The sequence below is a fragment of the Colletotrichum karsti genome, assembly GCF_011947395.1.
Source record: "Colletotrichum karsti strain CkLH20 chromosome Unknown Scaffold2, whole genome shotgun sequence".
NCBI classification, from domain to species: Eukaryota; Fungi; Ascomycota; class Sordariomycetes; order Glomerellales; family Glomerellaceae; genus Colletotrichum; species Colletotrichum karsti.
Genome location: NW_024065902.1, coordinates 160,920 through 176,421, shown reverse-complemented (window position 1 = coordinate 176,421; position 15,502 = coordinate 160,920). Strand labels below are relative to the sequence as shown.

The window sequence follows — 15,502 nt, the reverse complement described above, 5'->3', positions numbered from 1 at the left end:
AAGTGCCCGACCTGCAGCGATTCGCACAAATCATAGTGGCTGGATACCCGCTTACACTCGTATAAATTTGTAGATCGGCATGGGCGAGCCGTCCCGTGGGTTCAAGTGATTCTCACATCATTGCATACGCCGAGACATTGGATCATGTGCGTGTGGCTTATTCCTGCTTCTACCTCTACGTCTGGTATTATTTCGGGCGTGTAGTATGACAATCCAACACCCGCTCGACCTTCTATCCTCTGATTTTATGACAACATGCGAACGAAATCCTTTAAATACGTCCAATTGAAACGACTGGCTCAAAGCGTATCGATATCGATCTCTGGGGTTTCCCTTCTCCTCATTAGCAGCTTTGCAGTCCCGTCAGAGGACCAACCGAAACCATATTCCTGCCAGCAATGCTTGTATCCAGGAGTGAGGTGCCAGTCGTACTTCATGATCAAGTGCGCCAATGCAATCTTCAACTCATTGGCGGCGAAGAAACGGCCGGGGCAGGCGTGCTGCCCATGACCAAAGCCCAAGTGTGCAGGAGAAGTGCTGACAAGGTGAGCCTGACTGTCAAGACCAGGGCTGCCACGCATGCGTGCAAAGCGGTATCCGTCGAACTCATGGGGGTTCTCGTAGACTTCGGGGTCTTGCATCTGCCCTAGATCGGCAACACACCGCTCGCCTGTCTGGAGTTGCAGACCATTCGGAAGTGTGACGGGCCGGGTGGCAACACGGAACATGACGCCTATTAGACCTGATCAGTATCTGTCTGCTGCACTTACGTGTCTGAACTTACTTGAAGTAACTGGCTTAAGTCTCTGCGCCTCCTTCAACACGCTGTCTGCAAGCTTCATGTTGAAAAGAGCGGTCTTCTTCCAACCCTCAGCGCTGAGAACTTCCACAAGCTCCTTTCTCAGAGCATCAAAGAGTTCAGGGTGCTCTGCGACTCGTAGCATTGTCTCGACGAGAAGGTCTGTTGTGGTATGAATAGCAACAGCCGATAGTCCCAGTTGTGCACCAGCAGGGTCATACTGGTTCCCCTTACTATCTTCCTCGAACCAGTCCAGGCCATCGTTGAATCTGGGAACCGGCTCGCCTCTGGCCTGAGCCTGAGTTCTGAGGTCCTTGCGCCGCTGGAGAACCGGCTCAATGATGCGTCTTGCGTCTGCGACTTGTTCTCGAAGAATTTTGCACTGGGGCACGAACCATTGAGCTACCCCACGTAACCAGCTGGGGTAGATGCGCATAGTCTCAGCGCCGATGAAGGCATTGACAGTGTAGGATTTCGTGATGTGGAGCCATGCTTCGTTACGACATACTTCGGCGCCGAGAAAGACGCGGGATGAAAGCCGAGAAATGACATCCAAGGCGTCGTCTTTGATGTTGAACTCGCGCCATTCTGTATGTGGGGTCGTGTGTCAGTCGTCTTATTCGAGTTTGTTCGAGTGGGTGTGGGGTTGAGGCTTACGGTTAGATGTTCCAAATCGCAGATCGACGGCATGCTTGGCTTCGGACGATAGGGGCTCGGTGATCTGATCTGGAAGAATCAAATGCGTATTAGTTATTCATCTGATCCAAGGCAAGTAGAGGTGAACTGAAGCCAATGTGGAGGGCACAACAACAATGTGGGGTGTGGGGTAACATCAGTGAGAGCTGAGTTGACGACAACTTACTCAACAGCTTGGTGATTCGCTTCTTGATGACTAGTTGGAAGAGCTCATCGGGCCTGTTTCCAACTGCGAAGGCTTCAAATCCGTTCAGATGGGGATGGAAGTTCTCAGCAAATGCCTGCATGAAGCTGAGGTTTGGGTCGTTGCGGATATCGTTGACGAATTCCGGTGGGATGACAACAGTCTCGCCAACATCCGTCATGAGCCTGTATGGCTGCCCAGCAAACTGCTTTCTGCCATCTTCCATCAACTTTCTGGCATTGAACAAGAAAAGAGTCTTTCTCTTCTGATTGAAGAGATCCAACGACTGTCTTGGGTTGATGCAAGGAAGCTTGCGAGACGGTTTGCGTAAGTGGGGTATCGTGGTAAAGAGGCTGAGGATGACGATGCCGAGAGCTAAGGATGACCAGATGTTCAGGTTTGTGAAGTAAGATGATTCCGACCACGAGGAAAGGAGATGTTTTGGAGTCTGGATGACATCCATTTGAAAAGAACGTGTGACAACCCGTCACAGAAGGTGGTGTTGAGAAGAAACGAGGGCGACTCAAGTCTGCCTTGATGGGATGAACTGATGAGAAAGCAATTTGAAAGTCAGCAACCGGACCGCTATTTATAATCTCTGAGTTCGAGTTTGAGGTGAAAATTTACCGTCCGTATTACTTAAGCCTAGGAACCAATTCTGAAGTGAATGAGGCTATTTTCTAAGGCATCGTCGCAGACATGTCGGAATAACTAACCGACAGATCTCGAATTGCAACTTAACGTGGTTGGCAGTGACGAGGGAGGACCCGCTAGAACTCCATCGCGAAACGATCTTAACGAATCAGGCGCGGTGTTTTCGGATACTCACATGCGTTACGACCCGCGTCATGTAGATCATGCAGTAGCTTCGGGAGGCGACAAGTGCCCGACGGCGGGGACTGTGGAGCACTTGGGATTTGGGATAGTCTTTGATGCCCCCGGGAAAACGGCCCTTAAACCAACGACCTCCGGTCTTTCACTCGTCGGACGCCATGTTCAGAGGTCCATTTGCCTGACTCGGAAGCTGTCTTTTCGCTGGAGTTTTGAGTACCCGTGCAATAAAACCATGGACCAAAAATTGGTATGTTATTCTCGGCAGCTGTCAACTATCTTGCGACCTCCACTGCCTTGGGCCACCGTCTTTTCTGTTGGGTCAGCAAAGGCTTCGTTTCTCAAGGCATTAGGAACGAGCATCACCCGCATATTGTTGCAGATACATAAGTCTTGTTTCGTTTCCCGGAGTTTCTTGAATTGCTTAATCACTAATATCAATAAGCGATGACAGCCGTTGCCTTTGGCAAGCCACTTCATCCCGTCAAGGCAGCACATCTTATGCGAGCCTCCTCGGCAACCCTTGTCCTAACGGAACTTCTAAATTCAAATTAAATTCTCGCTCTGGCCGGTATCGAGAACACGAAGATTTAGCGGCAGCGCGCTATGTGTACCAAAGAAACATGATTACGGTTGAACCAGCTTGAATCTTGGCACTTGAGATGTCACTAATCACGAGATTCTCAACTGTCTGGTGGTGATATGGTTGGTGTTTAACCGAACGAATGAAAGTTGCAGCAGAAAACCAGCTGACATTGCTGTGCCACACCCGCAACAGCCAATTCTGCCTTGCTTACTACCTTCCTGCGCACTCCGAACTCCCAGCCTGATCTGAGCTGCGCGATTCATCCTCCTTTCAATCTCCCTTCAGGCGGTGTTCCAACACCACAATCCAACATCTGCTCATTCCTACGGTCGGCAGGTGACGATGGCCGAATCTCTCGCGGCGCTTGGCGTTGCCGCCAACATTGTCCAGTTCCTGGAACTTGGGTTCAAAGTCACGAAATCCATCATTGAGACGTACCGCAACATCGACACCGAAGGCTTGGCGGCACGGCATGTCGACCTCAGCTCCATAACCACCAGCCTCAAAGACCGATGTACCCAACTTCAAAGCGATGCCGGGGTACGAGCGGATGCCATCACGATGGAGCTTTTGCGTCGCTGTATCAAAATAGCAAATGAACTGCTCTCGCAGCTTGAGAGTCTCACGATTGCCGCCGGGAAACGCGATCCAAGATGGGCGAAATTTGTCGTTTCCGTCAAAGCCAACTGGAAGAAGAGCGCCATCGAAGGTCTTCACTCCAGAATGATGGATGTTAAAACTGAAATCTTTGGGAGACTTGAAGGACTTATCCAGTGTGTACTTGATTTATGTCGTTGCTTAAGATGAAGTCTAATGCCTGCGGTAGAAACACGCGTGTATCGATGTCAACTTCGGAAATGATGCTGTCCTTGGGTGAAGCATCCGCAGCCTGGAACGATGCCACAAGACGGCGACTGGACGCCATGGCCAAGGAGCTTAGAGACCTGCTCCACTCGGGATCAGAAGTCCATTCTGTTCAGATGCTCTCGTTCGCAGGCTCCTTGTCAAGGTTTGCAGACGAATCTAAAAAGCAAGGTGCCATCAGGGACATCCTTTTGTCTCTCAAGTTCACCCAGATCAAGGAGAGACAGAATGAGATCTTGCAAGCCCACAAGGACACGTTCGAATGGATGTTTGACGAATCTTCCAGGGTCAACTTCTGCTCTTGGCTTGAAAAGCCTAGTGGTGGCGTCTTCTGGATCACTGGCAAACCTGGCTCGGGGAAGTCCACGTTAATGAAGCTCATTCTGAACCATCCCAAGACCCTTCCGCTGGCACGCAAATGGTCTGGATCAAAACCTTTGGTCATCGCCCGTCACTTCTTCTGGAGTGTTGGAAGTCGGCTCCAGAGGTCTCAAGAGGGGTTGCTCAGGACGTTGCTGTTCCAAATCTTGGTGCATTGTCCAGAAATCATACCTCGAGTATGCTCTCGGAGGTACTTAAACCCATTTCTGGCGCTGGATACTTGGAGTATAGAGGAGCTATCGGAGTCGTTTGACAAGCTTCGGAGCTTTGACGAGCTTCCACGCCGCGTTCTGCTCCTTGTTGATGGGCTAGATGAGTACATTGGGGATCATGAGGCCCTGGTGGTATTTCTTAGCGCGATTGCACGATTCTCAGACATTAAAGTCTGTTGCGCAAGCAGGCCTTGGTCTCAGTTTTCAGAGGCTTTCGGCCATGGTCCTTGGCAGTTCGAAATGCAACATTTGACTCGAGAAGACATGAGAATGTTCATCGAGGACAATCTGGGACAAAACCAGCGGTTCAGAGATCTACGTATGGAGCAGCGAGAATCGTCAGAACGACTGATTCAAACTATATTTAACAAAGCTGAAGGCGTATTCTTTTGGGTATCGCTGGTGGTCAAGTCGATTCTTCGAGGACTCAACAACCAAGACGGCTTTGACATTCTCCAACAAAGACTATCGCAACTTCCATCTGATCTTTATCAGTTCTTCCAACGGATGCTGGACTCCGTCGAAGATGTCTACCGAGAAGAAGCAAGACTGGACTTTATCTTATTACTGTCATCTAGCGCGCCTCTGCCGATTGATGTCTTCATCGCTTTGGACCTACTCCCATCAATCGCTTCAGATCTACCCCCATCACCATCAAGTAGCTCGAAATTCAGGTCCAAAAGGCACCTGCTGTACAACGTCGAGTTATCGTCAGCTTGGCATCCAAAGAACATCGAAAGACTCTCACGTGGGTCTAGAGTGATAGAGACTCTATCACGTGAACAGAAGAGGGACCAAGTCCTTGCGCGGTGCCGCGATCTAGTTCAGTCATGGCAAGTTGACGGAGACGACTCAACAAGCATCCGCATTGGCTTTCTTCATCGGACTGTGGTTGACTTCCTCCGCGGGTCAGGTTCTCTACAGCAATTCGAATCACAGTTGAGACATAGTCCTCGGTACTTTTTGTCTGCTGCGTTACTTTTCTGCAGTATTGATATGGAATACATTTCCGCAGAGATCTGTGTTGATTTCATCCTCAGAATTGTCTATTGCATGGAAGAGGCTGAGCCTGACGAGCTGTGGCGTGATGGAGAAAACCTCTGGATAACTTGCGAGAGACTATACAGATGCCTTTCAGTCGTAAACGCCATGACGGAAACCGGAATCAACATCAACGGCATGGAATTATTGATAGCCCAAGCCATGGCCCAGTTACTTATGGCACAGCCTTCACTAAGGCAAGGTTGGGCGAGCTACCCCCGAATGAGGTATCGAAAGACGCTCGAATCATATATCCTGGAAGGCAATGTTACCGTCGAAGTTGGCGACTATGCCACCTGGTCAACGTCTGACTTGATTGACCTGGAGCTTCTGGACGGCGTTATTCGCTGTAGAGGAGAGTATTCGGAAATTGAATTCAATTGGGCGGTTTTCATCGCTCGGTTAGATCATGGATCTCGCCCTGGTCCACGAAACATCTTCCAAGCCTGTCAACTTCTCATACGGCATGGCGCGAAGAGACATATATCCATACCCAGTGCTGCGGGGTATGACCATCTCCGTTGGGCAGCCGATTCGGAGTCAGCGCATTGTGAGCCAACCGTTCGGACGGGACTCAGTTGGAAGCAAGTCGATGTGGTGTTTGACGTGTTTCAGGAGAAAGGGATATTTGACGCAGATCAGTTGGACGAGTTGGCGGGTCTCTTTCAACCGGAAATCGAGCCCACCCCGGATTCCGAGAAAGATCTCTACGTTTCACCAGTGTCCAGGTTCTGGAGATTGCTTTCTGGGGTGAAGGACACTTAATCAGCGCTTCCTCAAAGCTACTCTCTTGGGAAGGTGCTGCCAAAGAAGCACTCGCCGCCTTCCACACATCTCCGCATGTTCTTTTCTTTCTCCATTAGGAGAGAAGGGTATTTAATAGAAAAAGTTGCCGAAGTCTTCAACACAGTATAGAAGAACGGTCCCGCTAATGATGATCCTAGCTACAAGCTAGGGCAAATAGAGGGAGAAGCGCGCATAATACATCTGAGGGACCGTTTGACTCTATAAATGGCTCGCGGGGATTTCTTTTTTGCATGTTGTTTGGGCCCAAAGCGGCACCGAAAAAACACGCTCGTTTGTGCTGTTATTCTGGTGCATCGAACTTCGAGGTGCGATGCGCGGCCTCGGAAGCAAAACAGTCTGAGATAATGGCATCAACGGAGAATCGAACGCGTCTTGCAAGGATTCAACCGGTTTCGTGTTGATGCCAACTCGGCCATCGATCCTCGCACAGTAGCAACCGTCTACAGAAGGCAGCCGCCCGTGGTTGTCCGGGGAAGGTGAAGGTCTCGAGTTCGTCCTGCCCATTTGGTTGTTTTGCTTTGGCATTGGAGAAGAGAGGAAGGAAGGGAAATCCCCTGGATGAATCACGCCTACCTAATTGCACCCGACTGGACCTACCTACCTAGGCGGTTTGGATAGTAGGTTTGTTGTGTTGTAGTCCGGCGTCGTGTCATCACCACCCAACTCTGAGGAAAGACGTAACTGAATTCGCGGTTTCGTACCAACATATTCGCAACTGTTCGATAAAACAAGAAGGGAGTACAAGCAATAGAGGGAGTCATGAAAAACTAGAGGATCTCATCATGCCCAGGACCTCAGAGAGGCAATCTGCGGAGCCTTTCCACACGTAGGAGGAAGACCTGTGCCGTGCTTTCTTTTCCCATCATTATTCCCATGCTTGTGCTTTTCGTTGCTGCGCCTTCGACAACGTCGCAAGGTGCTAAGCACAGTGAGTCTGGGCAACGAGAGCGCCCGATTAGGACTCCTGCAAACTCAGAAGCACAATCGATGAAGTCTTACAGCTTCTCCACAATAGAGAAATATGCTCCGCGATTGATGTTTTCATCACTGTTCACGTATTCGTGTTTCGAATGTGAGGCAGCGACGATGTCGCAAAGTGCTAACCCCTCTCGGTCTGTACCACGAGAGGCGGCTTTGTAAGAGATTATATGTATGCGAACTCAGAACCAGAATCTACGAAGTCTGACACGGAATCTCTCAAGGAGAGACCCTGTTGCTCCAAGATTGCTTTCTCATCACAGTTCATGTTCACGCGCCTGCTTGAGCTCTAGGGAAGGACCAGCCTCTTACCTCATAGGAGCGACATTCGACATGCCCTGACCACTGGGACAGGCAAGAAGAAGGCAAGACCTTCCTTCCGTCGCGAGTAGCAGCATCACCTGCTTTCCCTGCAGACGGAGGCATGCCTATATCAATCCAAAATATGTCAAAAGTTCTCACCCAAAGACGAGAAACAAAATTGCGCCTGCTACTAAGCCAGCGACTCAGTCGCAAAGTGCTAAAAACACTTCAAAGTTATCGGAGGGCCCGACAACGCCCCCAAGCGGGGGCAGTCACTTTTTTATATATTTTTTGTTTTTTTACGAGTTATCCACCTGTCGTTTTATCAAGGTGCAGCCAGCACCAAAATGTTCGCCTCATCTGGCCGTACATCTCCGCATACTTTGGCGTCAGAATTCCACATATACCAGGTAGCAAAATGAATATATCGACAATATACATGCAGGAATCGAACTGAATCCTTCGAAATCATGAGTTTTCATGGACAAGAACCACTCGACCATGGTAACCTCAAGCAACGGTCACCGGTAGCATGGAGAGGCAGGCGCGATGGTGGCGGCGGAGGCTGGAGGGAACGTCTGATCCTGCTGTTCCTAGCATCGCAGCTTTCATGGTTGGTGTACCTAGGTCACGAACGAGATAGGGCAATCCCGAGCCTGGTGCCTTCCCTAAGAGTCGTCAAGGTGCGGTAAGGTTTGCAACCTTCCGCAATGGAATCGCCAGGATTCTTGAGGCAAGCGCCGAGTTCCACAGTGGCAAGATGTCAAGGTGCCTCACCTCACCTCAAGAGCAAGATTGAGCCCGTGTTCACCTGTCGAACGCAAGTTCTTTTTTCGTTCGGTGGGTACTAAATCTTCTATGGAACTGAGAAAACGGAAGCTCTGATACGTTCTTACGGTTCATCTGTGGTGACGTTGGGTCAAAAGGGGTAGGCCACATATTCTTTGCCGTGTCTTCCGCTTCTCAAATCCGTCAGTTTATCGAACATGAATGAGGTAAAAGAGACCCCAAACCAAATTGAACTTGTCCATGTTGCAGAAGTATCAGGCTCCTGTTTTGTGGCCCTGAGTAGGGGAAGCACTCAGGTACCCCTGATTGAGTGTCAAAGTAATTCGTAGCCAAGGCCTAGAGCGTTGTGGTGTATGTAGACGTCGTCTCTCAGTTGATTCATGTGAAATCGTCTCTTTCATGTCGTCGCTATGAATACTATAGGTATGTTATCCGGCTTGCTTTTGCCCATCCCAACTCCCCAAACTCCGTATCCCAAACTTCCTTTGAGGAAAGCGTGGTGATATCTGTAAGGTCCAAAATCCCTGCCGAAAGGAAAGTTTCTATGCAGAAGGATCGGCCTTTGGCACGCTGGGAAGCTCTGCAGCGATCGCCTTGGCCTCCTCGGCCTCCTCCTTCGACGGGCCGTCTGAGACCTCCTCTTGGGGCGCGTTCTTATCGGTAGGGGGGAAGAAGTTACTACATTACCGTTAGCAATCAATGGAAGCAAAAGAAGAGTGAGGAATACGTACGGGAGAGTGTCGTTGTAGGCATTGACGTCCTTCATCTCGAAGGTGCAGAACACGACCTTGTCCAGCTTATCGCCGTTCTCTCCGTCCAAGAACTTCCTCACAATACCAGCGGCGACCGGCGCGGCGTCGCGGCTGGGGTATCCGTAAACACCGGTGCTAATGGCGCTGAACGCGATGCTGCGGCAGCCATTCTGGACAGCGAGCTCCAAGCTGGTCTGGTAGCAGCCCTTGAGCTTCTCGACAGACGACTCGGGCGCAAGCTCGTCGTAGACGGGGCCGACGGCGTGGATGACCTTTTTGCAAGGGAGGTTGTAGGCGCCGGTGATCTTGGCAGAGCCGGTGGCGCAGCCGTTGAGGGTGCGGCACTCCTGCAGCAGACCGCGGCCGGCGGCGCGGTGGATGGCCCCGTCGACACCGCCGCCCCCGAGGAGACCGGTGTTCGCGGCGTTGACGATGGCGTCGACGCCGAGCTTGGTGATGTCGCCGCGGATGACGGCGACCTTTTGGTTGTGCGACGCGTTGGGCGGGAAGAGGGGCTTCGTGGGGGCGGAGAGCTTGCCGAGCTTGTAGAGGAGCTCGACGGTTGGGATGTCGGCGGCGGCGGTGGTGGCCATTTTGACGGCTTGTCGAACTGGCATGGGCGACTTGGCAGGGCTTTTCGGGTTCGGTTTCGCGACGGGGTTCGGCGCGGGAGACGGTTGCGGTGGTGTTGAGTGAAAGCAGGAGAGGCGGGAGAGGTGGGAGCCCATGACGAAAGAAAGAGCCCCGCGCTGAGCTTGAGCTGTCTTATCGGTGCTTATCGGCTTATCGAATTAGCCTGGGAGGATGATGGTAGTTCGGACGAGGCAGCGAAAAAGGTGTAGGAGGGAGCAAAGATGGTTCATTATTCACTCGGTGGGAGGATCTTATAATAACAGATTTAGGTTTTCGTTAATTCTGGAAATTACCTCAATTACACCCTTTGTACTTGTTCTCTACTTTTTTGGTCCCGTGTTTGGGAGCTTGCGAGGACGGCGTCGAGCGTCAGGCGCCTGCCGAGCTGCTTTATCTTAGCGCCATTCATTATCATATCGCGATATGGACTTATCTTATCAGCTCTGTCGCACGGAGGTCACTGCGTCTGCCCCTCGCCCCTCCTTATCCGGATTCAGTTGAGTCATCCCCGCCGTAAAAGAAGTGCTGCCCCGCCACCACAACGACACATTTTCGACCTTCGTCTTCCTGGGTTGAACTCAATTGAACCGATCGCGAACTCAAACGACGACACGATACCCACTATACCCGAGAACCTACGCAGCCGTTGCCTTTCCGAATTCAATACCGACAAAATGGCGGACGCTCCCGCGGATCCCACCGCTAAGCTGGCCGAGTCGACGGCCAAGCTCCAGCTCGACGAGGAGACGGGCGAGATGGTGAGCAAGGGCGAGCTCAAGAAGCGATTGGCGAAGCGCGCAAAGAAGGCTGCCACTGAGAAGGCCAAGGCTGCTAAGGAGGCCACTGGCGGTGGTGAGAGCAAGCCCAAGGCTGCACCTAAGCCCAAGGTCGAGGAGGTCGTGCTGGACCCCCAGGCCATGTTCAAGCAGGGCTTCTTGGAGGAGGTTTACAAGGAGAGGCCATCTGAGAAGGTCGTTACGCGTTTCCCCCCTGAGCCCAATGGATAGTAGGTGTTGAGAGATCGGCCGATGTATGTCATGCCACTAACTGTCCCCTTGTCTGCATATCGGTCACGCCAAGGCCATCGCCGTCAACTTCGGCTTCGCCAAGTATCACGGCGGTGTCTGCTACCTGCGATTCGACGATACGAACCCCGAGAAGGAGGAGGAGAGATACTTCACAGCGATCGAGGAGATGGTCCAGTGGTTGGGATTCACCCCTTACAAGATTACCTACTCGAGCGACAACTTCCAGAAGCTGTACGACCTTGCCGAGAAGCTGATCACACTGGAGAAGGCCTACGTGTGCTACTGCGGTGGTAAGAATCATACCTGTGCTGTGCGACTTTGCGCCCGCTAACCAACCTTCAGACACCGAGATCAAACTCCAGCGCGGCGGAGAGAAGGGCTCCAGCCCCCGATTCAGATGCGAGCACGCGAACCAGACCGTCGACGATAACCTCCAGAAGTTCAGAGATATGAAGGATGGAAAATACAAGCCCAGAGAAGCCTTCCTTCGCATGAAGCAGGACATCACCGATGGTAACCCTCAGATGTGGGATCTCGCGGCGTACCGCATCAAGACCGACACCCCTCACCACCGCACCGGCTGGGACTGGAAGATCTACCCCACATACGACTTCACGCACTGCCTGTGCGATAGCTTCGAGGGCATCACCCACTCTCTTTGCACAACAGAGTTCGTCCAGAGCCGTGTGTCCTACGAGTGGTTGAACAAGACTCTCGGCGTCTACGAGCCTATGCAGCGCGAGTACGGCCGTTTGGGTATCACTGGCACAGTCCTCTCGAAGAGAAAGATTCTGAAGTTGGTCGAGGAGAAGATTGTCCGCGGCTGGGACGACCCCCGTCTGTTCACTCTGATTGGTATTAAGAGGAGAGGTGTTCCCCCTGGAGCCATTCTCGACTTCGTCAACGAGTTGGGTGTCACGACCTCCGTCTCGGTTATCCAGATCAAGCGCTTCGAGCAGACCGTGCGCAAGTACCTCGAGCGTACCGTCCCTAGACTGATGATGGTTCTAGACCCCATTCCCGTTGTTATCGAGGATGCTGAGACCACTGATGTCGAGCTCCCCTTCTCTCCCAAGGACCCCAAGATGGGATCGCATACCGTCAAGTTCACCCCCACTGTGTACATTGACCGTGCCGATTTCAGAGAGGTTGACAGCAAGGACTACTTCCGCCTTGCTCCTAACAAGACCGTCGGTCTGCTCAACGCCCCCTTCCCGATCAAGGCGACATCCTACACCAAGGACGAGACCACCGGCAAGGTCACCGAGATCCGCGCAGTTTTCGACAAGGAGACGAAGAAGCCCAAGGCGTTCATCAACTGGGTTGGCACCGACGGCTCCAAGAAGGTGGAGGCCCGCATCCACAACTCACTGTTCAAGAGCGAGAAGCCAGACGACGCCGAGGGCGGCTTCCTCAACGACATCAACCCCGACAGCGAGGTGGTCTACCCCGAAGCCATCATCGAGAGCGGTTTCGACGAGGTCAAGCGTCGCGCTCCCTGGCCCGAGGCTGCTGGTGAGAGTGAGCTTGGCAAGGGTGGACCGGAGAGTGTCCGCTTCCAGGCTACTCGTATTGCCTACTTTGTGAGTGATCCCATCGACAGGAGGGTCTATAATTCAAAGCTAACCATTTGTAGGCTGTCGACTCCGATAGCACCGACGACAAGATCATCCTCAACCGTATTGTGTCGCTGAAGGAAGACGCCAACAAGAACTGATTGTGAAGTGCTTGCGAAAAAGGGGGATCTGGGGAGGGCGATTAGGCGATGTGGGAGCATTTGGAGTTGCATAGACGGCGGGAAAATACCAAGCAAAAGACCACACACTGTGGTACCTTAGTGAATGATTGCGTTTGTTGTTTGTTAGCTGGTGTCATCGGAATGAATGAATCACTGGTATGATTCGCGGTGCCTACTTAATTCTGCAAGTGAGAGCAGTCTGAGGTTGGAGACACTTCCTTCGTCTTACCAACAATCAAGATGATGCTATCTCGAACTTTTCAAATACTATTGATACTAGTAACCGGCCTCCCGTGGTTCTATGCACCAGGCACCTCCGCCCACTCGACACCATCAACCTCGACTACCTCCAACTCCACCATCACAGCCTACGAAATCCCAATCCCGGCTCTACGCAGTCGTGACAACGTCGAGAACACCTGCCCCAAAGACACAGGTACCCAACCCATCCCCTCTCCCTCTCTCAACACTCTAACATCTCGCAGTAATGTGCCACCTCCCGCACAACTGGAACTGCTGCCCCTCGTCCGCGCGCTGCTGCGGACCCGGCTGCTGCGCCGCGGGCTCGCACTGCGTCGACCTGGGCTTCGGGAAGTGCTGTCCGGACGGCAAGAGGCTCTGCGGCGGCGTCTGTGTCGATGGGGAGTGTTGCGGAAAGGGTGGTTGCGGGAAGGGGGAGAGGTGTTGTGGTGGGGGATGTTGTAAGGCGGGCGAGGTTTGCGATTTTGGGAGGGAGTGTGTGAGGGTTGTTGTGCAGGAGGGAGGATCGAGGGGATGGGGAGGAGGGAGGTTGTGGGTTGGGGGGTCGGTGGTTGTGGTTTTGGTTCTTCTGGATGGATGAGGATGGGTAGAGTGAGGGAGAGGGATTTCACGAGCGGTTCTATACTTGGGATGGTTCATTCACTTGGGAGGTCGATATATGCCAGCGCATGACGGCTAAATGTGTGTACCAGCCGCTCGAAAAGCCTCGTGCGTGATATTTGGGCCCGCGAGGGATGAGTTGAGAGCTTTGATTGTCACACTTCACAAATATATACCTCTCTGAACACAGCTGATGTTACTTGACCTACGGACGGATAGTTGCCTGCTGTGTCTGGACTGGGGCCGGAGATGCAGAACTTTCTGACCAAGCATCCAATAATACATACGAGAGCTGAACTGATAGACGGGCCAGGGTACACAAATCTCGAGTGATTCAACAAGAGTATGATCAAAGACGAAGTACCTGATGAGGCAGCAGATAGATCAGCCCTCCCCGTCTGATGTATTTCGATTACGCATCCTGGCCGTCCATAATGTGACCAGCACATCCAGGCATTGATACTAGACATCGCATCATTTAGGCTTTGGACCCTTCAAACCGGTACGCCCTGAGATATTGACTACCCGTCCGTAATGAACGCGACGGAGTTGCAGTTTATGACAGATTGTGGTAATCAACCTGAATTTCCACCCTGAGTCGGTGACATATTGTCGATCACGCTCATCAGACTTTTGAGGAAAAGTCTATTGACAGGGTCCAATTAACCCGCCAACGTGTGCCCGGAAGTTGCGGCACGTACTTGTCAACAGTCAACCAAGGTGTTCCTAACTTGGGGGGAGAAGATGGAGAAGCACGCCGTTGTCAGTCTGTCAAAGCAAGACAGCGTGGACTCCAACTGTTGGAGAATAATCGAAGAGCTGACGATAAGCTTTGAGCAGATAGATTCGCTAACCATTCGTAATAATTCAGACGATAACGGGATTGCTTTTGCCAAGAGAATGGAAATGAGGTCCCGAGCCACGGACAAGAAAAAGAACGAAAAGTAAGGGTTCTTCTTCGGACGGAAATTTTACTTGGCCCGCAAGGTAGGTCAGTAATCAGCAGGCATACTCCGGTGTTTGTGGTGATGGACCTTGACGGCCGGCGACGGGACCCCCGGGATAAGTGGTGGCCGGCCGGATAACCTTAATCGGGACGCCGGGGGTGCGGACGGGCCCGTGCAGGATTCGTGGGAGGGCTGTGAGGGCCAGCCAGGGCTGCCAGGGCTGCCAGGGCAGCGTTGCAGTTGGGCGAGCCAAGCAAAATTCGGCGTGAGGCGGGCGCATCTGATTCGTGCAACGGGCTGGCAGGGCGAGAGAGTGGAATCGTTTGACTTTTTAAAAAATGACCAATGAGAACGACTTGAATTGCGGGGACGGGCGAGAGGTGGGGGCGTAGGATTCGGCCGCCCTTGCATCGCTGGGGATCCCCAGTAGGAAGGCAGGCAGGGGAGGTGAGGCAAACGGGAAAATAAAAAATAAAATGGGATGTGAGGAGGGTGTTCTTCTCATTTGATCTGGTCTCATTGGATTTTTGTCCTTTTGAGCGCAAGATTTGGCTGTCATCTGAGGTATCCGTACGCAATCTTCAGACTTTTGCACGAACTTTCTGCGGGTAAATTAGTCATGAACTCTCCGTGATTCTGAGTTTGGGGTCGATGATGGAAGAATCCTGGATGTCGCCGAGGACGAGGAAGAACTTTGGGGTGAAGAAACCCAGGGTCCATTATCCATTGGCGAGGCGACCTGCAACCCGGTAAGCTGTGCCGCAGGGCAGAGCTCAGCCCGGCTTACGTAGGTAGCTGGAGACATTTGGGAATAGTGACAGGCTGGGCAGCTCGCGTAGGGCGGGGTGGACTCGCCCGACTTTGGCGTGCTACCCAGTATGCGGTGACCAGGCGGGGCGGGCAGTGGTTGAGAACTTATTGGTCTGAACGGTTTGAAGCGTCACGATCCAATCTCTGGTGTTTCTCCGGCCATGACATTGGATGGATTCCATCGGACTCGAGCACGCGCTTACTACCTACCTGGTAGTGTTGGTGGTACAAAACGATTGGTTTGCTTGTCAAGAGGGGCCGC

At 52.3% G+C, this 15,502-nt stretch overlaps 4 protein-coding genes across 4 annotated transcripts; 2 read left to right on the top strand and 2 right to left on the bottom strand.

The window, feature by feature from the left end:
• Positions 1 to 299: 299 nt before the first annotated feature.
• On the bottom strand, positions 300 to 2,142 carry CkaCkLH20_00597 (cytochrome p450 monooxygenase; the record flags this gene model as incomplete). Its single annotated transcript, XM_038883317.1, has 4 exons — positions 300 to 733; positions 785 to 1,387; positions 1,457 to 1,525; positions 1,662 to 2,142. The coding sequence occupies 4 exons, from the start codon at positions 2,140 to 2,142 to the stop codon at positions 300 to 302; spliced, it is 1,587 nt and encodes a 528-aa protein (XP_038750912.1).
• Positions 2,143 to 3,438: 1,296 nt separating this feature from the next.
• Positions 3,439 to 4,653, top strand: CkaCkLH20_00596 (uncharacterized protein; the record flags this gene model as incomplete). Its single annotated transcript, XM_038883316.1, has 3 exons — positions 3,439 to 3,869; positions 3,923 to 4,497; positions 4,607 to 4,653. The coding sequence occupies 3 exons, from the start codon at positions 3,439 to 3,441 to the stop codon at positions 4,651 to 4,653; spliced, it is 1,053 nt and encodes a 350-aa protein (XP_038750911.1).
• Positions 4,654 to 9,013: 4,360 nt separating this feature from the next.
• Positions 9,014 to 9,951, bottom strand: CkaCkLH20_00595 (macro domain-containing protein; the record flags this gene model as incomplete). Its single annotated transcript, XM_038883315.1, has 2 exons — positions 9,014 to 9,149; positions 9,203 to 9,951. 2 exons carry the CDS (start codon positions 9,949 to 9,951, stop codon positions 9,014 to 9,016), a joined length of 885 nt encoding a protein of 294 aa, XP_038750910.1.
• A 579-nt stretch (positions 9,952 to 10,530) lies between these two features.
• On the top strand, positions 10,531 to 12,601 carry CkaCkLH20_00594 (glutaminyl-trna synthetase; the record flags this gene model as incomplete). Its single annotated transcript, XM_038883314.1, has 4 exons — positions 10,531 to 10,830; positions 10,937 to 11,174; positions 11,227 to 12,467; positions 12,521 to 12,601. 4 exons carry the CDS (start codon positions 10,531 to 10,533, stop codon positions 12,599 to 12,601), a joined length of 1,860 nt encoding a protein of 619 aa, XP_038750909.1.
• Positions 12,602 to 15,502: the final 2,901 nt, after the last annotated feature.